This window comes from Nicotiana attenuata, chromosome 7, assembly GCF_001879085.1.
Source record: "Nicotiana attenuata strain UT chromosome 7, NIATTr2, whole genome shotgun sequence".
Lineage (NCBI taxonomy): Eukaryota > Viridiplantae > Streptophyta > Magnoliopsida > Solanales > Solanaceae > Nicotiana > Nicotiana attenuata.
The window spans coordinates 42,575,472-42,601,508 of NC_031995.1; the positions used below are offsets into that span (position 1 = coordinate 42,575,472).

General features: G+C 38.0%; 2 protein-coding genes across 2 annotated transcripts; both read right to left on the bottom strand.

Annotated features, from left to right (window-relative positions):
* LOC109228977 (non-specific lipid-transfer protein 1-like) lies at positions 15,138-16,265 on the bottom strand. Its single transcript, XM_019394257.1, has 3 exons — positions 16,005-16,265; positions 15,730-15,907; positions 15,138-15,445 (listed from the first exon to the last, which is right to left on the bottom strand). Exons 1-3 carry the CDS (start codon positions 16,171-16,173, stop codon positions 15,436-15,438), a joined length of 357 nt encoding a protein of 118 aa, XP_019249802.1. The 5' UTR covers positions 16,174-16,265; the 3' UTR covers positions 15,138-15,435.
* On the bottom strand, positions 17,602-18,135 carry LOC109229998 (uncharacterized mitochondrial protein AtMg00810-like). The gene has a single exon (XM_019395535.1). The coding sequence runs from the start codon at positions 18,133-18,135 to the stop codon at positions 17,602-17,604; it is 534 nt and encodes a 177-aa protein (XP_019251080.1).

Consider the following 26,037-nt stretch of genomic DNA (forward strand, 5'->3'; position numbering starts at 1 on the left):
TTCACCAGCTCAGGTACTTTTCTATGTCCGTTCGAGGACGAACGGTTGTTTTAGAGGTGGATAATATGATGACCCGAAAGGTCATCTTGTATTTTAGAACCCAATTTTGTGCTTTTAAGCCTTCAAAAGTCTCATTTTTACCCTCCTCAATTTTGCGTGCGCAGTCCAGGCGTGTTTTCGGAAAGCTTTTATGTTAAAAAAGTTGATAAAAATAAGAAATTTTGCCTAAAAACTTCATTTTAGTTGACTTCGGTCAACATTTTTTGGTAAACGGTCCCGATGGGTCCGTATTGTGATTTGGGACTTGGGCGTATACCCGGAATCAAAATTGGATGTCCCTAGCCTGAGATAACGGATTTTGTCGAAATTTGAAAGTTAAAGACTTAATGAATTTGAAAAGCTTCACCCATAGTTAACTTTTTGGATATCGGGTCCGTATTTTTGTTTCGAAACCCAGAATAGGTCCAGTACCACATTTATGACTTGTCTGTGAAATTTGATGAAAAACGGAGTTGGTCTGATGTGATTCGGACGTCCGGTTGTGAAAGTAGAAGTTTGAAAGTTTTCTTGAAAATTTCATTTGATTTGGTGGTAATTTCGTAGTTCTAGACGTTATTTTGGCGATTTGATCGACGAGCAAGTTCGTATGATGTTTTAAGACTTGTGTGCATGTTTGGTTTGGATCCTCAAGGGCTCGGGTGAGTTTTGGATTGGCTACAGAGTGTTTTGGACTTAGAAATCATAGCTGGTGTGCTTCAAGTCTACAGACTTTGCATTTGCCAGGTATGGCTCACAAATGCGAGCCTCGCATTTGCGAGCAGTAGGGCTGGGAGGGGACCTTCGCAATTGCGAACTTCAGGATCACAATTGCGATCAACCCAGGCCGCATTTGCGAACAATTGTTCGCATTTGCGAAGACAGTAGTGCTGGGGAAGCTTCGCATTTGCGAAATGTTTCTTGCAATTGCAGGGTTCGCAATTGCGACCCCTGGTCGAATTTGCGACATCTGTAGCTGTGTAAAACTTAACTTGGATGGGATTTTTGCTCATTTCTCAAACTTTCAAAACAAGAAACCCTCTAGGCTATTTTTCAAAGACCTTTTCTTCCCCAAATCATTGGTAAGTGATTCTAACTCATTTTCTTTCAATCTTTCATTACATTTCACAAATCTTTAACCTAAAATCTAAGGTTTTCATGGTGGAATTGGGGATTTTTGGGTAGAAACTAGGGATTTCGAAATTTGGAGATTTCTACCTCAAATTGAGGTTGGATTCCAAAACCAATTGTATATGCGGGCTCGGGGGAGAATGGGTAATCGGGTTTTGGTTCGAATTTCGGGTTTGGACCAAGCCCGGTGTTGACCTTTTCAATAATGACCTGAATCGAATTACATTTTATTTTGGGTGATTCCCTAAGGCTTATTTTGAATCATTTGGTTGGTAATGTGCTAGATATTGTTGGTTCGGAGGCTAGTATGAAAGGCACAGCCGTCGTTGAGCTTTGAGTGGTCCTTGAAGCGAGGTAAGTGTCGTGGTTAACGTTGGCTTGAGGGATTAGGTATTATTTGCTTGTTTGCTATGTGTTTGAATGTTATATACAACGTATAGGTGAGGTTACGAGCACCTATGCGATATTGTCAATTTATAGCATGCGAGTGAGTCTTATTCATGAAATTGTAGCTTTCCGTGATCGTATTACCCATGCTTAGACTAGTTTATCGTTATGTTGATCGTTCTTATCATATTTACTGATTTTGCTATTGATTGAGTATTGACTCAAAGTTGCGGTTGATATTGTGGAAACAAATGTTGAAATAAGACTTGTTATTGTCATTTCTATCTACCTATTATTATTGTTCTTTGTTTTGGTAAGGGAGAGTGTTAATGCACGAAGGGTGATGTCGTGCCATGTTTTTTGAGTGATAATGCACGAAGGGTGATGCCATGCCAAATTGTGAGTGTTAATGCACGAAGGGTAATGCCGTGTCATGTTATGAGAGAGTTAATGCACGAAGGGTGATGCTGTGTCGTTACTATTGATTATCTATTGAGGTTGAGAGAAAAAGTACTAAGGGTGATGCCGTGCATTTTCCTATATTGTGTTTACTTGTTATTATTGGTTCAAGGTATATTAGCTGATCAAGTTTCTTTACTGTTGTGATCCCCTATCTTGTAACCCCTCAGCATGTCCCCCTCCCGATATTATATGTCTATCTCTTACTTGCCGTTATTTTGTACATATACTGTTAAATTGCACAGGGTTATTATGTATGTGTCTTGTCTTAGCCTCTTCACTCGAGGTTAGGCTCGACACTTACCAGTACATGGGGTCGGTTGTACTAATACTACACTGCACTTCAGTGCAGATTTCGGTATCGGCCCTAGCTGATCGTGAGGTTTGCAGGTGGACTTGATCGTCAGGAGACCAAGCTAGATCTGCTGGCGTCCGCAAACCCTGGAGTCTCTTCCTAGTCTTGTTATTTTCCTGTTTCTTTTCCTTCAGAACAGTGTATTATCTTTCACACTTTATTTGTAGTAAATGGTAGTAGCTCGTGAGTTGTGACTCCAGATCCTAAATATTTCAGATATTTTGGGTTTTATAATATTCCGCAAACTCTATTAGCTTCTGTTTAGCTTAATTAATTCTGTTATTAAAATTGGCGGAAGTTGATTTTGTGAATTCTCTAATTTTGGATTGCCTAGCTAGTGAAATGTTAGGCGACATCACGATCCCGAAGGTGGCAATTTCGCGTCGCGACACTTGGACGAACAAAATTTGTTAACCGGTGCGCCAGAACCCGGTTAGCCCGGTTACCCGTTAATGGGATTTTACCGGGCTACAGCCCGGTCCAGCCCGGTTACCGTTACAATTTTGTTTTTTAATTTCTGGACCGTTGCCAACGGTCAAATTCAAAAAAGACCGTTTGGCAATAGCCCTTTTTTGCAGAAATGGTCATTTCGGCTTATCCCCTTAAGAAAATAGCCCCATACCCCTAATAATTGATAAATTACAATTTTAACCTTTTAAAAACTATAAATAGCTCCCCTTCTTCTTCATTTTTTCTCACAATATACTCTCTTACTACTCAATTCTCTCTCAATTCTTTTTTGGTAATTTTGATTATTGCTCATAAATTTTTCAATTACTTATTATTTCAAGTTTCATCAAATATTTAGTTTAGCCACTACAAAATTATTATTATCAAATATCAAGTATTCAAGTAAAGTGTGGTATCAAGTCTATCAATTGAAGTTTGATATCAAATTTAGTGCGGCATCCGGAATCCCGGTACACTCGTTCCATCTCTTTCTCTTCTTTAGTGTATATTTTTATTTTATTATTTATGATGTTCTAAACGTCAATACCACACAAGAGGGGGGGTGATTTGTGTGGTACCTAATTTTCACACTAGAAGAACCTGGTTCTTCTAGATATACTTACTATAACTGTTTGCGGAATTAAGAGTGCATAAAATAAAGAACACGGAGATTTTTACGTGGAAAACACCTGGCTCAAAAGGTGAAAAAACCACGACCTACTACTCAGTAGGATTTTCCCAAAATTCCACTAAAATCACTGAGCCAAAAAAACAGCATTTACAAACTCTTGTAAACCTAAGGATTAAACTCTAATCCCAGTGTAGCACACAGCCTCAACTGTTGCGACACCTTCAAGTTAACTCTAACTTGAATACTCAATATACCTATTACAATTGCTTCTATAAAAGCTGAAAGGTACAATATGAAACACCTACTACAATTGAACTAGAAATAAAGAAAAACACAATGGAATTGGTTCTTCACTCTTGGTTCATGTAGCTTCAGATTTGTACACTTGAATCACACATAATTGCTTGCAACATTCACCTAGCTCTTTTGCTCTCAATTTAGTTTAACTTCTGCGTATGTGCCATCACCTGTAAAAGAGAACAATCTTTATTATTTATAGAGTTAGTAATCAGAGTTTGATTAAAACTCGAATTGTTGATCCTTCATCAAATTCGAGTCCTAGTACACTTTAAACTCCAATCCTTTATCCTTGATCCAGATATAGTTCTCTACTCATAAGGAGACTTCAACTCTTTATCCTATGCAACCTTTTCGATCAACTCTGAAGATATTGTTACTGATTATTGCTGACCCTTGAGACTTATCTTGACACGTCTGTCACATGAATAAATATATCAACACTGTGTCTGTCTCACATGATGGACCTGGTTCATGGTTGAGTTCATTTTGTCAATCTTTAAAACTTCATCTGAACTTGGGCCAATAAATTCCCCCTTTTTGATGATGACAAACTCTGTGCTTTTATTGATCAGAGACCCTGTGGAACTCAGCGAATAATTCACACTGTAATTTAGCTTGTCATTAAGGACCAGGTTTAATCAGGTTATAAATATCACTTTATTTTAGAATACAAAGTAAAACACAATATCTCTTCCCTCTTTTGGCATCATCGAAAAGTTGCATATTATATCAATCCCAGATGTTAATTAATACTCATGGCCACTGTGGCAACTGCAAGTGAAAACATGATATAGTTAATCAATAATCAACTTCACAAAAAAATTTAACTATTTAGATCAGAAGTATCATATAACAAGAGAAAACAAAGCATATTTTTATTGATTAGGGGGTGTTTCCACATAACAGACCACAAAAAGAAAAAAAAAACATCCAACCATGAGCAAAATAAAAGTCCCGAATCTGGGTCACTGAGGGTTTCTAAACTAGTTCTAGGGATTGGAGGAACTAGAGGGTTGGAATTGAAGAAGATTGAGCATTGTTTGGAGCATCCCTTCACTCTTTTCTTTTTCCTTTGCTAGCTCATCTTTGAGGCCATTTCTTTCACTTTCCAGTTCAGCAATGCGAGCCTGGAGCCTAGCAATTTCTGCATCTTTTGTGCCACATTCTAGAACCAATGCCCTAACTTTGCTGTTCACAGGAGTCTTCACGGATGAACCAGGTTCAACTGGGGTTACACTTAGCAGATAATCACAAGCCTGCAGCGTTTTTATTCTAAAGTGCTCTTTGCAGGAGGCCTTCTCCCACTTTTTCAATGGCACATCTAACTTGGCCAAGACAGTTGTCAGTATAAACCCATAAGGTGTGGCATGGGCGTTAGAGCAATTGATGACTCTATCCAGCAGCTTGACAATGAAAGCAGGCCAATTAATTTGCTTTCCTCTCACACGACACTCCAGAAGGACCAGGTCCATATAATTTGCAGTGTGCCTTCTCTCCTGTCTGGGCAGCAAACACTTGTTCACAAACTCAAAAAGTACCTTGTGCTCAGGCTTTATTTCACTCTTTTGCACAAATCTAGCCTCAGGCACTTCTTCAGCAGACTTGGTATCACAGAAATTCCGGGTGATTTGGAGAGTAGAAGGGAGAGAATCTAGACAAGGCCACCTTTTCCTAGTATAATCATCATATCCCTCACAGGGTATGTCTAGAATTCTTCCCAACTTAGGTGCATCAAACTGCACCTCTACTCCTCTCACCAAGCTTGTAACAACCCCATTCACCACTGTGGCATTTGCCATAAACTCCATCAGTTCTTTTCCTGCAAGTCTGCCATCCAGTTGAAGAACCATGTCCTTCCAACCCTGTGCTTCCGGTGCATCAACCAGTCTTTTCATGCCTGGCTCCTCCAGGTCTTTCAGAATTCTTCCTTTCAATATTTTTCTTTTTCCAAAAAGGGCAAACCTGTCCTGCTCTTTCTCAGATTCCTCTTCTTCTTCTTCTTCACTCCAAGCTTCTTCTTCTTCAGGAACTTTTACTTGTTTTCCTTTAACTGCAGACTTGGTTCTTTTTGCCTGGGAGGGTTCAGCAGAGATAGATTCTGAAGACTTCTTGGTAGAAGACTTGGATTTCTCAGGTTTAGGAGTGGGAACCTCCTCAGTTGTACCTCTCTCCTGATGGACCAGTTCCATCTCTTCCTCTTCTTCTTCTGCAGCCACAGAAATTTCCAGAACTTTAGCTTTTCCCTTTTCCTTGTTCTTTTTCTTGCTTGCCTCTAAGGCTTTCTGCAACTCAGCTTCACTTTGCTTTACCATGCTTCTAGTAGCTTTCACCTTTGGTACTGAGGAGACAGTAGACTTAGGAGATGACACCTTGCTGTTCTTTGTTGGCTTAAAGGCAGTTGGAGCCTTTTGAGAAGAAGCTTTGTGCTTCTTGGGATCATAGCTTTCTCTCACCTTCTTCAGAATATCAGCCAAAGTTTCTTCCACAGATGAACCATGTTCATCTAGTTGTTCACTCAGATGTACTAGGCCTTTCGCAGCCTCCCCAGTTTCACTTCCCCCTGCCTTGGTGCCACTTTCCTCAACTCCTCCACAAATTGCAAGAATTTCACCTTTCTTTTTCTTTCCTTCCTCTTCGATTCTCCCTCACTTAAATCTCTCACAGACCCAACCAACACAAACCTATCATCTACTTTCTCCACTACATCAGAAAAACATAGCATGTATTTACCTCTTTAGGGGTTTCTTGATTTTTGTCTGATTCAAAAGACCCACGTTCTTCTCCATCGCTTGCAGAGACAAAATCTTCAGACTCAGAACTTGAGTCAGATGATTCTTTTTCAGAGCTTCCCACTCTTTGACTCGCTTTCAATTTTTCGTTGAGATCTGTTCTAAAAACACCAATAGCAACAGTCTTTCTAGCCAACATTTTCTGCCTGCGGAATCTTGGTTTAGGGTTGTCGCTAGGAGGTACAGATGAAGATGTATTAGGAGATACTGGTGGGGGAGTCAAAGGATTTTCTTGAGATTTGTCATGGCGGAGAATTTCTGGAGGATTTTTGGGAATTTTGGAGAATTTTGGAGAGATGGAGGATGATCAGGGGTTTAACACTTAATGACGGTTATGGAGTGAAGTAGGAATATGTGGAGTGTATTTAAAGTATAGTATGATTAGGTGCAGTAATGGTAGTCTTTTGCAGTGGTCAATCAGGTGTCTAATCTCATTAGGACTCCGGTCTTTAAGAGGTAATTGATCGACGCTAGTTTTAAGGAGATAATCCCGTTTTATTTAGAATTCGAAGAGAATGAAACTGGTTCAATGCACAACAGTTAGATTTTAAGGAGTTTGGTTAGGATAGGACTTCTGCTCATAATTGGAATATTTATTTTTCTAATTGTGGAAAGTATAGAAACATACATGACCGTTCTTATGAGCATATACTGATGAACCATGTTCTGCACATAGAACTTCTCTTGATTATGCTTCATATATCAGAATAGAAAAAACTTTGTAAGAGATCAATGAATATCAACACACGTCACAGGAGTATACTGATTAGAGTATGAGACTGAGTAAGAATTAATCTAGATATTTACATAAAGTCAAAACTTCTAACCATAAAAAATTTTTTTTTCTTTCATTGCATTCTGAACTGGTTCCTTTTAGGCGATCTTAATCATTCCTAATTCCAACCTGTTCCTTTCAAAGTTTTCCCTATTCAGTACTTTGGTGAAGATGTCAGCTATTTGTTTATTAGTGGCACAGAATTGTATTGAGATTAGTCCTTTCTCATAATTATCTCTCAAGTAGTGGTGTCTAACATCTATGTGCTTGGTCCTTTTATGATGAACAAGGTTCTTTGTCATACTTATAGCACTAGTGTTATCACAAAATATTGGTATGCATCCCACTTCTATACCAAAATCTACTAATTGTTGTTTAATCCATAGTAGTTGAGCACAACAAGAAGCTGTAGCCACATACTCAGCTTCAGGAGTAGATAGGGCTACTGAATTTTGCTTCTTGGTAGCCCATGATACAAAACATGAGCCAAGAAAGTGTGCCATACCTGAGGTGATTTTTCTATCCACTAGGAAACCTGCATAGTCAGCATCAGCATATCCTACTAGATTGAAATTACTACCTTTAGGGTACCAAAGACACAATTCAGTAGTGCCTTTCAAATATCTCAGTATCCTCTTGACAGCAGTCAAATGAGACTCTTTTGGATTTGCCTGAAAACGAGCACATCGCCCTACACTTAAAACAATGTCAGGTCTACTGGCAGTAAGATACAAGAGTGAACCAAACATACCCCTATACAACTTCTGATCAACTGATAAACCAGGTTCATCAATATCTAATTTAGTGGCAATTGCAATAGGTGTATCTATTTCTTTAGAATCCTCCATTTTAAACTTCTTGATTAGTTCTTTTGTGTACTTCTGCTGATGAATCATGGTTCCATTTTGACTTTGTTTGATCTGCAGCCCTAAGAAGAAGTTATGCTCACCCATCATGCTCATTTCAAATTCACTTCCCATTAGTTTTGCAAACTCTTTGCTTAACTGGTTAGTGGTGGCTTCAAAGATTATGTCATCAACATAAATTTGTACAACAAGAAGGTCCTTACCTTTTTCCCTTAAGAATAAGGTACTATCTATTTTACCTCTCTTGTACCCATGCTTTAGTAAGAATTTTGACAATCTTTCATACCATGCTCTTGGTGCCTGTTTGAGTCCATAGAGAGCCTTGTCCAGCTTGTTCACATGTTCAGGACATTCTTTGCTTTCAAACCCTGGAGGTTGTTTCATAAACACTTCTTCCTTCAAATAGCCATTAAAGAAGGCACTTTTGACATCCATTTGATGAAGAGTGAATTCCGTATGTGCTGCAAAGGCTATGAGAAGTCTGATTGCCTCTAGTCTTGCAACTGGAGCAAATGTCTCATCATAGTCTATTCCTTCCTCTTGGTTGTAACCTTGGACCACCAACCTTGCCTTGTTTCTTGTGACAGTTCCATCTTCATCAAGTTTGTTCCTAAAGACCCATTTAGTGCCAATGACTGATCTATCCTTGGGTCTTGGAACTAGGTGCCAAACTTGACATCTTTAAAATTGGCTTAGCTTATCCTGCATTGCATTCACCCAATCTACATCCTGCAAAGCCTCAACAACATTTTTAGGTTCAATAAGAGATAGAAAAGCATCAAATGCACACAGATTCTTTAATTGTGATCTAGTTTTGACTCCAGATGTTGGATCAGTGATAATGTTCTCAATGGGATGAGAACTTTGATACTTGTGAGGTTTTACAACCAACTGGCTTCTGCTGGATGTTTCAGCAATTTGATGAGGAACAGGTTCATGAACAGGTTCCTTCAAGGAGTTTATTTCAATTCCCTTTTGATTTCTTCCCCCTGTCAGGTTGCCCTGTAAGGAAGAACCTGTTCCATTACCTGTTCCTTCTGCAGGTGTCACTTTGACTTGAGCTGATGCTTCAGCCAAGTCTTTGACCAGTCCAATGGCTTCATCTTCATGTTCCTGTCTCTCAGAAAGAATGTTAGTTTCATCAAATACTACATGCACACTTTCTTCTACACACAGAGTTCTTTTATTAAAAACTTTATAAGCTTTGCTATGTGAAGAATATCCCAAGAATACTCCCTCATCACTTCTGGGATCAAACTTTCCTAGGGAGTCTTTTCCATTATTGTGCACATAGCACTTGCAACCAAAAGCCCTAAGATGGGATATATTTGGTTTTCTCCCTTTAAGTAACTCATAGGGAGTCTTCTCTACTAGAGGTCTGGTCATGCATCTATTTATGATGTAACATGCAGTATTTACAGCCTCTGCCCAGAAGCTGTGAGGCGATTTGCTAGATAGTAACATTGTTCTAGCCATATCCTCAAGAGTTCTATTTTTCCTTTCAACCACTCCAGTTTGTTGTGGAGTTCTGGGGGCAGAGAAGTTGTGATCTATGCCATTTGCATCACAGAACTCAGCAAACTTAGAGTTTTCAAACTCAGTTCCATGATCAGACCTAATGGGTGCAAGATGATTTCCTAATTGTTTCTGAGTCTTCCTAACAAATGCAGAAAAACTGTCGAATGCTTCATCTTTGGAAGTTAGAAATAAAACCCAGGTGAATCTAGAATAGTCATCAACTAGCACCATTACATACTTCTTTCCACCTCCGCTCATGGTTCTCATTGGACCACAAAGATCCATATGAACCAGTTCCAACGTCTTGGACGTACTTACCATTTTCTTGGATTTGAAGGATGACCTTACCTGCTTCCCCCTTGCACATGCCTCACAAATTTTGTCTTCCTTAAACTTGATATTAGGTAAACCTACCACTAAGTCCTTGGAGACTAATTTGTTTAGCTTATTTAGACTGGCATGACCAAGTCTTTTGTGCCATAGGAGGGGATCATTAACCAACACACTTAAGCAAGTGAGTTCATTTTCTGAAAGAGTTGACAAATCTACAATGTAAATATTGTTAACTCTTTTTCCCTGCAAAACAATCTTGTCAGTGGTAAGGTTAATCACAAAGCATTTGGTGGAGGTAAAAGCCACAAGGTTACCTCTGTCACACAATTGTGACACACTTATTAAGCTATATTTCAAGCCATCTATCAGGTAGACATTCTCCATAGAATGAGAATCTGTTTTGCCTACCTTTCCAACCCTAATGATCTCACCTTTCTTTCCGTTACCAAAGGAGACATTACCTCCTTTTAGGTCCTCAAGTGAAAGGAACTGGTCCTTGTTCCCAGTCATATGTTTTGAGCAACCACTATCTATATACCATATTTGGCTCCTCCCTTTCACTCTAACCTGCAAAAGGAAATCAGGGGTTAGTCTTAGGAACCCAAACTAGTTTGGGTCCCTTTCTATGGGCAAAAGGATGAATCAAATTCTTTCTTGCCCAACTAGGCAGCTTATGCTTTCCTTGAACAAAAGCTTTGTTTCTTTGACTGGCCTTTTCTTTTGCATTACATTCATATTTGTAATGGCCAGTCTTAACACAGTGTGTGCAGATTTTATTTTCAAGAAGAGTGAGGTACTTGCTTTTTGGATCCCATTTAGGAGCTTGAGTCCCATAGCCAAGTCCTCTTTTGTTACTGCTGTGATGCTCTTGAAACCAGGAGAGAGCATCAGAGGCTTTGTTCCACTTGCAAGTTCTGTCTAGTTCATGTTTTACGTTCCCTAGATCTTCTTTTAAAACTTTGATGAATTCATCTTTCCTGTATAATTCATCTTTCATTTTTGCCAAGTTCTCTTCTAGAGTGAGATATGTGTGATCAGCTATCTTCTTTCCTGTTCCTAATTTCAGTTTCAGATTTTTAGACCTAAGTTCTAGGACACTGTTGTCAAGTTCAAGAACCTGGTTCTTCAACTCAGCATTTTTGTTATCACTCTCATTTGCCCTAGACTCTAGACTTTTGCATTTTGCTTTCAGAATCACACATTCCCTAGGCAGAACTGCCTTCTCATTATTAATTATCTCAGACTCATTGTTAATAGCTCAACCAGCCTTTCTTTAGACAAGAACTTAATCTTGTCTTTGAGATGAAGAATACTTACCTCTTGTTCATCCTCTGATTCTCCGATGGCCATCAGTGCTTGCTCCTCGTCAGCTTCATCTTCTGAGTCTTCATCTGAAGTTTCTCCACAAGCAGCAACCATAGCCTTGGTTGAACCTTTGTTTCTCTTTGGTTGAACCTGTTCCTTCTTCCTGTTCATTTGTTCAGCTCTTTCTTTCTTCCACTCAATTTCCCATTGAGGGCAGTTTTTTATCATGTGGTCAGTCTTACCACACTTGTAGCATCCCTCATTGATCTGTTTCTCCGGAACTCTTGATTTGTTGAAGTTTGTACCTCTTGAAGAACCCTTTCCTCTCATCAGGTACTTCTTGAAATCCCTAGTGATCATAGCCACTTCATCATCTTCCAAATCTACACCTTCAGCAATTCTGAGAGCTAAGCTTCTCTCTTTTTTGGGGTTATCCATCTTCATGGTTTGTCTCCTCATTTCATAGGCAGTTAAATTTCCAATTAGTTCATCCAGTCTGAGAGTAGCAATGTTCTTGAATTCCTGAATGGCAGTGATTTTGCTTTCCCATGTGACTGGCAGAACTCTTGTCAGAATCTTCTCAACCTTTTCTTCCTCCAGGATAATCCTTCCAAGAGATTCAAGTTCATTTGTCAAAGTGGTGAATCTAGTATATATCTCCTGGATAGTTTCTCCTTCTTTCATAGTAAAATTCTCATATTGAGAATACAGAAGTATTCTTCTTGATCTTTTCACTTGAGGTGTTCCTTCATGAGCCACTTGCAGAGTGTCCCATATTTCCTTAGCAGTTATACAGCTTTGGATCCTACTGTATTCGTCTGGTCCTAGACCACATACAAGCCACTTCTTGGCCTTAGCATTTTTCTCCCATTTCCTCAGGTCCTCAGCAGTTCAATCAGCTGATATTGTGATTATGTCCCAAAGTTCATAATATTCCCCTATAATGTGATCTCTTATTCTGTTCTTCCACCAAGAATAGTACTGACCATTGAAAAGTGAAGGCCTGGCAGTGGATTGCCCTTCCGAGTTCCCAGGGGGTGCACTCATGTTGATCTTTTCCTAAGGGGTTAGCCTCTTCAAGGATAACCTGCTCTGATACCAATTGATGTTCTAAACGTCAATACCACACAAGAGGGGGGGTGATTTGTGTGGTACCTAATTTTCGCACTAGAAGAACCTGGTTCTTCTAGATATACTTACTATAACTATTTGCGGAATTAGGAGTGCATAAAACAAAAGAACACAGAGATTTTTACGTGGAAAACACCTGGCTCAAAAGGTGAAAAAACCACGACCTACTACTCAGTAGGATTTTCCCAAACATCCACTAAAATCACTGAGCCAAAAAAATAGCATTTACAAACTCTTGTAAACCTAAGGATTAAACTCTAATCCCAGTGTAGCACACAGCCTCAACTGTTGCGACACCTTCAAGTTAACTCTAACTTGAATACTCAATATACCTATTACAATTGCTTCTATAAAAGCTGAAAGGTACAATAAACACCTACTACAATTGAACTAGAAATAAAGAAAAACACAATGGAATTGGTTCTTCACTCTTGGTTCATGTAGCTTCAGATTTGCACACTTGAATCACACATAAATTGCTTGCAAAATTCGCCTAGCTCTTTTGCTCTCAATTTAGTTTAACTTCTACGTATGTGCAATCATCTGTAAAAGAGAACAATATTTATTATTTATAGAGTTAGTAATCAGAGTTTGATTAAAACTCGAATTGTTGATCCTTCATCAAATTCGAGTCCTAGTACACTTCAAACTCCAATTCTTTATCCTTGATCCAGATGTAGTTCTCTTCTCATAAGGAGACTTCAACTCCTTATCCTATGCAACCTTTTCGATCAACTCTGAAGATATTGTTACTGATTGTTGCTGACCCTTGAGACTTATCTTGACACGTCTGTCACATGAATAAATATATCAACACTGTGTATGTCTCACATGATGGACCTGGTTCATGGTTGAGTTTATTTTGTCTATATTCAAAACTTCATCTGAACTTGGGCCAACAATTTAGAATTATTAATTTAATATCTTAATTTAATTTACTTAACGGATATATTAAGAGCAGCCAAAAAAGCTTGCACTAGTAGAGGTGGTAGTAGTAAGAGTAAAACTTTTAAAAGATCAAGAGGTGGTGCTGGTTCTTCTAGTAGCTTTACACGGATTTATGAAAGTTCACCTAAAAATTTAAATGTAGATTATGAGCGACTTCAAGAAAATTATAGTATAGATGATGATTTAGATGATAATTTAGATGATATTCAATCACCTGATAATCTTGAAACACCACCAGCTACACCTGGTAATGCTAGTCAAACTCAAAATATTAGGGGCGGAGGTCGTGGTAATACAAGTAGGTCTTCCCTTCCTATTAAGAGGAATTGAAGATTAAGAAGTGAGTGTTGGAATTTTTTTGAAAGACTAGAAGAAGATAAAAATTATGTAAGATGTCAACTTTATAAGGAAGTCTATAAACATGAGACCGGTAAGGGAGGGGGAACGGATCAACTTCGTAGGCACATGGTAGAGCACCAGCCTATTGCATGGGGTACTGATGAGGAAGATGGGCAACAACAACTTAACCCGGGTACTGGCGGTTTAATGGGTAAATACGATATTAAGAAAGATCGGGAAGAATTAGCTAAAATGATTGTTTTAGGTTGTTTAGCTTTTAGTTTTGTTGCTTCACCATATCTTGTTACTTATATTCAAAGAATTTATAACCCTTTGTTTAAAGGTATTCCTAGAAGTACTTGTAGAGCTGATATCTTTAGGTTTTTTGGACAATATCAGACATATATACGTTATTTGTTCGCCAGTTTTTCTTGTAGAGTTTCTCTTACTTCTGATATTGGTTGTGCTGTAAATGAAAATGATTATTTGACTGTTACATGCCATTGGATAGATGATAATTTTTGTATGCCAAAATGTATTAAAATTTTCGGAGTTTTGTATGAAAGTCTTCAGAGTTTTATCCTTACATATTGCCTATTGGTCTTATTAAATAATTTTTTGTAGCCACTTACTTTCAAATTTCAATTTATAATTTTTGAATTCAAATTTCAAATGTAGAACTTTAAACTTCAAAGTTTAAAGTTTAATTCTAAGCCTTAAAAGTTGCAAACACTTAAGTATCAATAACAATGAATAAGAAAAACAAATATACTTTAAAAAATAATTTGCCCGGCCCGGTCCGGACCCGTTAAGGCCGAATCCGGACGGAACGAAAAATCCCAGCCCGCTGACAGCTCCAAAACCAAGCCCACTAACCAGCTTGGAACGATAACCGGACGGGCTGCTTTTTTCCGTGTCCACTCCGAAACAGCCTGCCCGTTAAACACCTATAGTATTACCATGAGACCCTCTTTGTGTTTGAAAAGCCGTTGCACTCTGTTTTCACGTGTAAATATCTCACCAAACTTTGACCAAAATTATTTGATTATCTCGGGATGAAAGTTCCACCTAATGCTAGAATATTATGTCCAAATAGTGATGCTAAAAATTAATGGCTAAATTAAGGAGGACAAAAATTAATTAACATAATATGCCTTTTAAGAACCAGGACTTTTCTTGGCTCCTGGGAGATTGGGTTAAATTCCACGAGGGTGGGTCATGATTTCACACCTTTAATTTGAGCTCGGCTGATTTTTCACGTAAAGAGTTTGCGAGTTCTCTATCTCATTCCGCATTATTTCTACTTGAAGTAACTAGGCAGCAACTCATTAATTAAGAACCAATTCCATCTGTCTTGTCATAATGACTCAATTCATCCCATCAATTATAAGAAGCAACGGTGAAAAGATTTTACCATTAAAAGTAGCACGCTGTTAATACATGATATGCTCATTAGAGTTAAGAGGACCACAAAAGGTACAACCTCTTAAGCTCTAATTAAGCAGCTAGAGAAAATAGCACGCATATAAGGTACTACTAAAACTACTAAAAACAGGAAAACCGAACACAAAGGCGAAATGTTGAAAGCATCAAAATATTCATCTTATTAACTTCATCACAGACAATCACAATATCAGCTACTCCACGTCCTGCTACCACAGAGTTACGAGTTTTCAACAACTTTACTGCACCCTGCAATATTTATTACCAACAAATGAAAATTACAGTTAGTTACCTTATATATGCCGGCAGTGTAAAGAACTTTTACTCTGATCAATGTATTGAACATGTCTTATCAGGTAATTAACTAATATCACTTTTAATAGACGTGTAACTATAGTTATCTTTTTGGTGACTTGATAGTGAAAACACTTTTATATTGAAGTTGTACTTTACAATGGTAGAATGGTAGTTAAGCACAAAAATGTTGCGAAATATTAAGGAAAGAATTATATGAAAAGAGTATATATATATACTTGGCGCAGTCAATGGATGGGCTGATCTTGTAGGGAATATTGACACCACATTTGCTGGGAAGGGCAGCAGCTAGGTTGAGATTAACTCCACTGATAACACCAGCAGCAGATTTCATGCAGTTGCAAACAGTTTGGCGATCTTGAGTGCTACGTACTGCACTGAAAAGGCTCCTAATACCTATTGAGACATAATATAATTAAGTAATTAAAAATAAATTTATTTTTCTAACAACTCAAGCTTTTAAATGAGACAGTTATAAGTTCAACAACATTACCGTTGCAGCACATTGTAGGGATAGCTCCTCCCATCCTAACGTAGTCGAGGCATGGCGACAAATCTGTGGCCACCGTCCCACATGTGACTACTGCGTCTGCATGGCTTGCAAATATTGCAATCACCATAGCAGCTATGCACATTACTGCTAAGCTTGCAACCTTAGCCATTTTGATGAAATGTAGTTTTGAAATAAGAAAAGTTGTGATCTTTGAAGTAATGGTTTAGCTTTGCTAAGTGAAGTAGGTGTGGGAGAAGAATGGTACTTGAGTGCCCTTATATAGAGAAGTTTATGACTAATCCACAGTTGTTTTTAGCTGAGGGAATTAAAGTGTTACAGGAAGTTTTACCGAGTTGGTAGTTGGATGCAATTCAATGCTTCTTGATGAATCTTCAAAATCAATTGATGCAATGTACGAAATAACTTTAAATTATTCTGGAGCAACTTTGTATTTTATAACTTGTGACCATCCATTGTTGCATGTCCTTCCATCCCGTAATGTCCTTTTTTCCATTGACCGCCGATCCATTGCTGCATGCCATCCCATCCCTTAATCTTTGGACATATATATATACTTTGGCTCAATGATTTGAAATAATATTTGGAATTAAAGTGTTAACTAAGATTATTTCAAATAAGTTTGTTTTTTATATGAAATTTGGGAATATTATTTCAACTTCAAACTTTGAACTTTTTATCCCTTAATCATGTCCAAAACCAACTTTGACCAAATACCTTTTTTCAATTTCAACGTCAAATACATTTTTTACAAATCTCAACCAACTCATGTCGGCTACTTAATTTCATTTCAAACATAGGTCAGAGTAAATCCATTTCGGACAAACTCTACAGTACTTGCTCCAGCCGCACTTAAAAGGAAATTTTGATCTTCTTAATTAGATACTCCGGTGTCTTGTTCATGGCAGCCAACCCTTATTCTCAACTGTTCGATTCTTAGCTAACGAGAGAACAGAGAAATGAAGAGGAAGAGAAATTGGAATTGTATTCTTCTGATCTGGGTCGTTCAATACAATGCACCCTAATGTCCTCATTTGCACTAACTAAGTAACAGTGCATTTACAGCTGTCAAAGTAGCCACTAATTAACTGACTAATTTGCAACTAACTCAAACAACCCCCTTATACTTCTATTAGTCTCTTGTATCCCAAGATTCCCTCTCAAGCTGGAGAGTGAAATGCATTGAACACTCCTAGCTTGGAGAGAAGAAAACAGTGTTGAGCAACACCAAGTCCTTTTGTCATGATGTCTGCCAACTGAAGCTTTGTCGAAACATGATGAGGTGTGAGTAGTCCATTTTTTATTTTCTCCCGGACAAGGTGACAATCAATCTTGATGTGTTTTGTTCGTTCATGAAAGATAGGAGTTGCGCAATTTCGAGAGCAGCTTTGCTGTCACAATAGAGGTCAACTAGTTGATGTAAGGTAACATTCAATTCTTGTAATAAGCCAACTAGCCAAGTAACCTCAGCTGCTACTGCTGCATGACTCCTATACTCAGCTTCAGCTGAGCTACGACTTACTGTTTATTGCTTCTTAGACTTCCAGAATAGCAAAGATTCCCCTAGTTTTATAACATATCATGTGATTGACCTCCGTGTATTTGGGCATGCTGCCCAATCAAAATCACAGTAGGCAGTGAGATGAGAGATAATACCTCTTTTTAGGAAGACACCAAGTCCAGGTGAGCCCTTGATGTACCTGACTACTCTGAGTACAGCATCCAAGTGAGATTTTTTAGGATGTTGCATGAAATGACTTAGCACTTGCACAGCAAAACAAATATCATGACGTGTGATGGTCAAATAGAGCAGTTTACCCACTAACCTCTGGTAGCATGCTATATCCTGCAACTCTTCATCTCCATTGTGTCCTACATGTTTGTCATACTCTGTGGTAGTCAATTTCTGATTGAGCTCAATAGGAGCAGAAGAAGGTTTTGTTGCAGCTAGTCCTATGGTAGAAATCAATTCCAGTGCATATTTCCTTTGGTTTAGCAGCAGGCCCTTATCTAATCGCATCACTTCTATGCCCAATAAATATCTGAGTTCCCCTAAATCCTTAACTTTAAATTTGGTGTGCAATGTAGTCTTAGCTTCTTCCACTAGAGACATGTTGCTACAAGTGATTAAAAGATCATCAACATACACTAGGATTACAACAATGTCATGTGCTATTTGCTTAGTAATCAAAGAATGATCATATGCACTCTATTGATATCCTGCTCCTACTAAAGCATCTCTGAGCTTAATGTTCCATTGTCTTGAAGCCTGTTTCAGGCCATAGAATGATTTCACTAGTCTGCAAACTTTTTTCTCCCCCTGGCTTTGGAAACCCTGTGGCAAGACCATGTACACTTCCTCATACAAATCACCTTGTAGGAATGCCTTGTTGACATCCATTTGATAGAGGATCCACCCCTTTGAGGCTGCTATGGTATGGACAGTTCTCACAGTTACCATTTTTACAACTGGTGAAAATATCTCATGATAATCCAATCCTTCTTGTTGAATGTATCCTTTTGCAAGTAGTCGTGCCTTGAACCTCTCAACCTCTCCATTTGACTTGTGTTTGATCTTAAATACCCACATAGATCCAATTGGCTTCTTCCCTTCTAGTAAGTCTACCACCTCCCAGGTGTGTGATTTTCTTCAAGTGCCTTAATCTCTTGGTTCATAGCTTCTATCCACCTTGGGTCATGTACATCTTCCTTAAAAGACTGTGGCTCAGTTAAGACTGAAAAACACTGCGATAGGACTGATATGTAGGATATAGAATATCATAGGCGATGGCATTAGAAATTGAGTAAGGATTGTTAGTGTGTGTCTTAACAGTAGTGATGTAATCCTTAAGCCAAATGGAAGGTTTTCCTTGTCGACTAGACTTCCTAGTTTCTACTTCTACAAATGGTGGTTGTAGATGCATACTTGCTTCTCTGTTGTTTCTAAAGAAGGTTCTTGAGCTTCTGTTAGCTTAGCTGCTTTTTCAGAAATAGAATTCTCATTTATTGGGCTGCATTCATGTTCTCCACCAAATATTACATTGTCTGTGATTGTTGCATCATCTGTTATTTCTACTTCTGTAGGAGTATTGTCTTCAATTGGTAACTGCATGTCCTGAGATGTAGTTGGAATCACAGTTGTATGTGGTTGCTGCACCACTCCTACTTCAAATGTATGTTGAGAAGTGAAAAAATCCTCTGAATCATCTGAACTTTTAGCATTGCCAAAAGTAAAGTTCTCCTCTTTGAAAACCACATCTCTGCTAACAAATATACTCCTGTTCTCTAGATCATACAGGCTATAACCCTTTTGAGTTTCTGAATACCCAATAAGAATAGCCTTTCTTGCCCTGACTCTAAATTTATGTAACACTCTATAAATCTGAATAAGTCGTGTGCAGACGAGGACTACTAATATGATGGTTATTAATTGGATGTGATAATAATTGTACGAGGCATATCATAAGTGACTTAGAGTCTAAAAGATACCTAAGTCTCAGCCAAATTGAAAAATTACATGATAGACTAAAATTTCAAATAGGTAAGCACAAGACCACACTTTGGACAAGCATATCCACATATATATAAGGTTTTATGTGATTCACAACCTATTATATGAAAGTTCTTTGAGTCTAGTTTCTAACGCTTCGAACCGTTCGTCAATTGGACATTCCTACAAGAAGTTATGACCAAATTATCAAAGGCTGGCGGAGGAATGTGCGGATGCGAAGCATCCGAGGCCGCGTCCGAAAAGAGGGGCTGGCAGTGAAGTGCTGCCATAGCATCCGGGTCAGCATCCGAGCTCCTGAGAGGAGTGAATTGGGGATGCGAAGCATCCGAGGCCGCATCCGGAATCTGGGCCTATAAACACAATTTCGGGGTACATTTCCCCCATTTTATTTGGACGAATCTTGGGGTTCTTCTTCACTCACTCAAGACCACCAGCTCCTACCATCTTCAGGGTATGCAATCCCCATTATCTTAGTGTGAAATTCCATCATTTCTACACTAGTATTGATGAAATCTACACATAAAATACTTAGAACTTCAAGAGATCTCTTCAAGAACTCAAAGGAGGATTTTGCAAGATTACTCAAAGGAGGGTTTTGCAAGATTTCTTCCAAAAAAGGTAATCCTACACCCTTAGACTTACGTGTATGAATTTATTAAGGGGATATGAGTATGAATTAAGTATTGGAACTCTTGGTATGAAGATTAGATGTCATAAATTCCCAATTTAATTACACAACCATTGTAGAGATTGAATGATGATTATTTCATGGGATTTTGTTGGTTGGTGTGTATGGATGGTCATATGTGTGATGTTGGAAGTTATAAATTGGTTAAGCATGATGGTGGAATAAATTGTTGATGAATGGTGGTAGTTGGATGAACTAATTATATGGTGATGAGATGTAGAGATTTATGCCTATAAGGTGTTTGATAATATGCCTAAATGGTTTATGTTATGGAATTTGTTACTAATATTGATCCCGTTGGATGTTGCTATTGTATATTGAAGATTTTTAGTGTTGTGGATCACTGTAGTATCACTAAGGGGCAAAATTGAGGTATGTGAGGCTAACTCTCTTCACGTTTGGGAATATCTATGATTCTACCTATGTCCCATTCATTAAGACTATTACTAGATTCCTCAGAAAGTAATTATGCCTTAGTTCCATGAATAGTCATAGAACTTCTATTCTCTAGATGGCATAGCTTTATAATCATTCAATATTCTGTGAGTTTCAGTTATGACAAGTCAACTTATTATGAATACACATCTCAGTCTAGTCCAATTCAGTATTTTAGTATCATGTATTGCAGTATGATTCTCAGTTCCTGATTCTAAATTCTTCAATGTTGAACACCTGTATTTGGGCCTGAGGCCACAGCTTTATGCATATACATGGGCCCGAGGCCGCAGTTTGTGCACATATATATATTGGGCCTGAGGCCACAGTCTATTTATTCATATAAACAGTTGGTTCATCATTCAGAAGGGAGTATTCATAACCTTACTTCTTATCTTTAGTTCAGTTATCATTTATCAGTTTCAGTTTCAGTATTTATAGTTATTTCTTTCAGTTGTTTTACATACCAGTACAATTCAAATGTACTGACGTCCCTTTTTGCCCGGGGCCTGCGTCTCACGATGCAGGTAACGATTTACAGGTTGACGATTCTGCTTGCTAGGACATCTCGTATCAGCTATTGGTGAGCCCCAGTTCTTTCGGGTCATTATCATTACTTTACAGTTTACAGTACTTACAGATAGTTAGTGTTTTCATTACTTCATTAGAGGCTTCATAGACTAAAGTAACAGTTAGATAGAGTCACAAGCTTTTCATGTTAAGCAATGTTTGCTACATATATGTTTCAGACTTATATTAGTGTTTTCACACTTTGATTTTTGTTATTCAGACTTTCAGTATATCAGCATATATTAATTTATCCTTCATATTTAGTATGTTATGATATCACATGTTGATTCAGCCAACCAGTTGGTTCGCTCGGTCACATGTAGTCAGGCACCGAGTGTCGTATTACGTCTAGGCCCAGGTTCGGGCGTGACAATTTATAACATTTAGGTAAGTTACTTGCATAGCACAAGCAACCAAGTACCCTCAAGTGATCCACCTTAACTAGCTTTCCAAATAACAACTCATAAGGTGATCTACCTTGCAATATACTGGTGGGCAACTTGTTTATCAAGTATACTGCAGTTCTTACACAATCACCCCAGAACCTCCTAGGAACTGAACTTTAAAATTTTAAGGCTCTTGAACCTCCAAGATATGCCTATGTTTTCATTCGACCAACCCATTTTGTTGTGGGGTGTATGGACAGCTACTCTGGAGTATAATCCCAAGAGAGGAAAACAATGTATTGCATTGAGAATTGAAGAACTCAGTACCATTATCTGATCTAAAAACTTTCACAGTGACATCAAACTGAGTCTTTATCATTGCAAGGAAGTTGTTCATTGCAACAACTACTTCACATTTAGATTGTATTAAGCATACCCAAGTAAACCTGCTGTAGTCATCTACAATTGCAACAAAATAAAGCTTCTTGTCATATGTAGGTACCTTATGGGGTCCCCAAACATCCATGTGTACAAGCTGGAAACAACTAATTGACTTGGTGCTACTAGTAGGAAATTGTAATCGGCATTGCTTTTCTAAAGGGCACACTTCACAACTGTCTGGCACTCCAGTATGTATGTTATTCTTCATCACTGAAATATGCTGCATAGACTTTGCTGATGCATGGCCTAGTCTCAAATGCCACAATCTTGTATCTCCATATTCCTTCAGAAAACTTGGTGCTGTTATTGGCAAATTCTCTTTTATCAGGTATAATCCATTGTTTTCTCTACCAATCCCCATCACCTTGCCTTTGTAAAGCGCTCGAAATATACAGAAACCAGGATAAAAATCCACCGAGCAACATAACTGCCTAGTAAGTTTTGAGACTGATAATAGGTTAAACTTAAAATCTGGCACATATAGAACTCCTTCAATAGTTTTGTCTCCTAATACTACTGCATCTCCTGTATGTTTTATGGCTGCCTTATTGCCAATTGTTAATTGTACTCCGTCTGTTCTATGGTCTGCTATTTTAAGATTACTTAAAGCATTCTTACAATGTATCACATGGTGAGTTGCACCTGAGTCCACTATCCAAACATGATAATTAGCAGCTACATTTGCCTATAAAGTGATAATACATGCAATGTTTGTGGAAGCATCACTTGTGGTGGTTTTCTACAACAAATACACCAATTGTTTGTATTGGTCCTCAGTAAAGAAATTTCCTTGTGTTGGCACCATATCCTCCTGCTTTACCTCACTAGTGGTTGCCTTATTTAAATAGGTCCTCCCTCCTGAGTTTTGACCTTTCTTCTTGCTTTTGAAACCTGGTGGATACCCCACTATCTTGTTACAATTTTCCTTGAGGCGTCCTTTATAACCACAGTAATCACAGACTAATCCTAACCTTTTAGGTCCTAATTCATGACTCTTTCCTGCCATCATTGTGAGTGAATCCTTTGTGAGTGGATCCTTCAATATGTCTGTGACCCCCAGGGTCCTTTGGCTTTCCTCTTGTGTGACTATTGCATAGGCTTCATTCATAGTGATTACAGGCCTTTTAGCCAAAACATTACTCCTAATATTACCATAACTTTCATTCAATCCCATGAGAAACTGCAATAGACGTATGTTCTTCAAGAGCTCTACAGAAGGTTTGGATTCTTCACAATCACATGAGGCTAGATGTGCTATTACATCTAATTCATCCCATAGATCCTTCATCTTGGAATAGTAACTAGTAACTGAGTCAGTCCCCTGTCACAAAGTTGTAATAGCAGTCCAGAGATGATAAATCCTCGTTAGCTTTGATCTATCAAATCTCACCTGAAAATCAACCCATGCTTTCTTTGCATTTGATGCATACACGATGCTAGGCATCAATTCATTAGAAACACTACTACCAATCCATTAGAGAATAACCGCATTACATTTCTCCCCATTGCTCTGCCAATTCGCCTTTGTACATGCTTTTTACACAGGATCCATCTACAAATCCTAGCTTGCTCTTTTTCCGGAGTGCCTATTTCATCACTCTACTCCACAATGCGTAATTTTCTGGGCCTGTGAGCTTGAGCGGAATTAAGACGAGTCCCGGAGCATCTAAAGCTTGCAAAAACAATGGATGATTATGATCTAGTGAACTGACTTCATTATCCGCCATGGTTGTTAGAAAATTGAGCTCGGAAAACTTAAATTTCGTCGGAAATCGATCGGAATTACAATCCTTGTGATGTGCGCTCTGATATAATGTTCGATTCTTAGCTAACGAGAGAACATAGAAATGAAGAGGAAGAGAAATTGGAATTGTATTCTTCCGATCTGGGTCGTTCAATACAATGCACCCTTATAGTGCTAATGTCCTCATTTGCACTAACTAACTAACAGTGCATTTACAGCTGTCAAAGTAGCCACTAATTAACTGACTAATTCTCCACTAACTCAAACAACCCCTTATACTTCTATTGTGTAAAATTTAGTCCCTTGTATCGCAAGATCAGCATCAGTTATCGTTAATTCGTTAGCTGATTTGATATATTTGGTTCAATCAAAACTAAAGAAAAAGGTCATTTTTACTCAAGGAAACATGTAACAGAAAACCACCATCTTATTCATTTTCGTAGTCAAAATACATGAAGGGACAGAGATGATTCCAGAGAGTTTGAGAGAGAGAAACAGATCGGCTAGGATAGAAAAATGGAAAGACTATCCAAGTTCAGATTGTTATATATTATTGTATAAATTAGGAGCAATGCAAAAAAATATAAATAAAACAAAAATTACAAATAAATTTGAAGCTCTAAATCGGTTGGGCTAAGTGGGCTTGAGTCTCATGATTTGGTGGGAGAAATTCAAAAATAGCCAGATTTACCACTGGTCGTTGAAAAATAGCCAAGTTTCAAAAGTCATAGAAATTTAGCCACTTTAAATCTGAGCGAAAACACTGTTCAAAATCCGGAAAAATACGCCCGCAAATTTTACGGGAGTTCCAGCATAAGTATGCTTGAACTCCCGTAAATTTTACGGGAGTTCCAGGATAACTATGCTGGAACTCCCGCAAATTTTATGGGAGTTCAAGCATAATTATGCTGGAACTCCCGCAAATTTTACGGGAGTTCCAGCAAGTATAATTGTCCAGTATAATATACTGGAGTTTGGAGCACTGGTGCTCCAGTCTCCCGCAAATTTTACAGGAGTTAGCAAAGTATACCGGTCCAGCATAATATGCTGGAGTTCGTACACAAATGCACCAGAACTCCCGTATACTGGACCGGTCCCTGTTGCAGCAAAATAGTGGCTATTTTTCATTGACTTGATAAACGCTGACTATTTTTCATTGACCAGTGTGAAAACTGGCTATACCATGATATTTTAACTGATTTGGTCCATCGCTGGCCTGGATATATCATGTGGGCTGTGGCTGATTTTGCAGCCCAACTGTTTAATAGATAGGGAGATAGACATGGATCTGAATTTTGAATTATGCTGATTTTGTGTATAGAGTTTGTGAAAATATTTTGAAGCTGCTGTTTAGAAGGAATATAGCTAAGGCCTAAGGGAGATAAGGTAATCTAAAAGCTTCTCGCGATCGAAAAAATAACAATCAAATACAATGTGTTTGCACGGATTCAAAAGACCGAACTTTGACAATCTAAACTGAAAACTAACTGTTACAATGCACTGAGATAGGAGTCAACTTAGTTGACATACAAGTCATCAAAGAGTTTACACAGCCAAGTGAATTCAACTAACAATCTTCTAGTGGAATACTAATCTAGAATGAAGCTTTTGGGGAGACATTGTTTCTTGTTTTTCTTTTTCCTTCTTTTTTGATTGTTTTTTTCGACTTCTATATGCTTCTTGGACTTCAAAGAAGTGGAATTAAACCCATAATATTAATAACTTTTGCCGCTAATTCTTTTGACAGTACAGTAGTAGCTCACTAGAAATCTGTCAAAATCCGTCCAACACATACCGACCGAAATCGATCGAAAAATATCTAGATCGGTCGCAAAAGTCATATAAAAATTTTTACTTAAAAACACCGACCACTTTCGGCTGGAAAAAGTGGTCCCACAATAAAGAAACAGTGCTTTATCTGACACATATAAATATTTCGACTGATTTCGATCGGAATTTTGTCAATATTTAACCAAGTCATGGTCGGACACGCATATTATCTACCAAAAAAAGGTTAATTAAAAATATTCAAGTAAACCGACCAAATTCGGTTGAAATTTTGATTTAATTTTTTTCTCCCAGGCTCAATTATTTTTTTCCCACAACAAAAATTAATTTTTACAATTATTATGAATATTTCAGTCGGTATTAGTGGTAAGAAATAGTCAACTACTTATAAATTATTGTTATTTATAATCTAAATATATTCAAAAATATTAATTTTATATATATATATATAT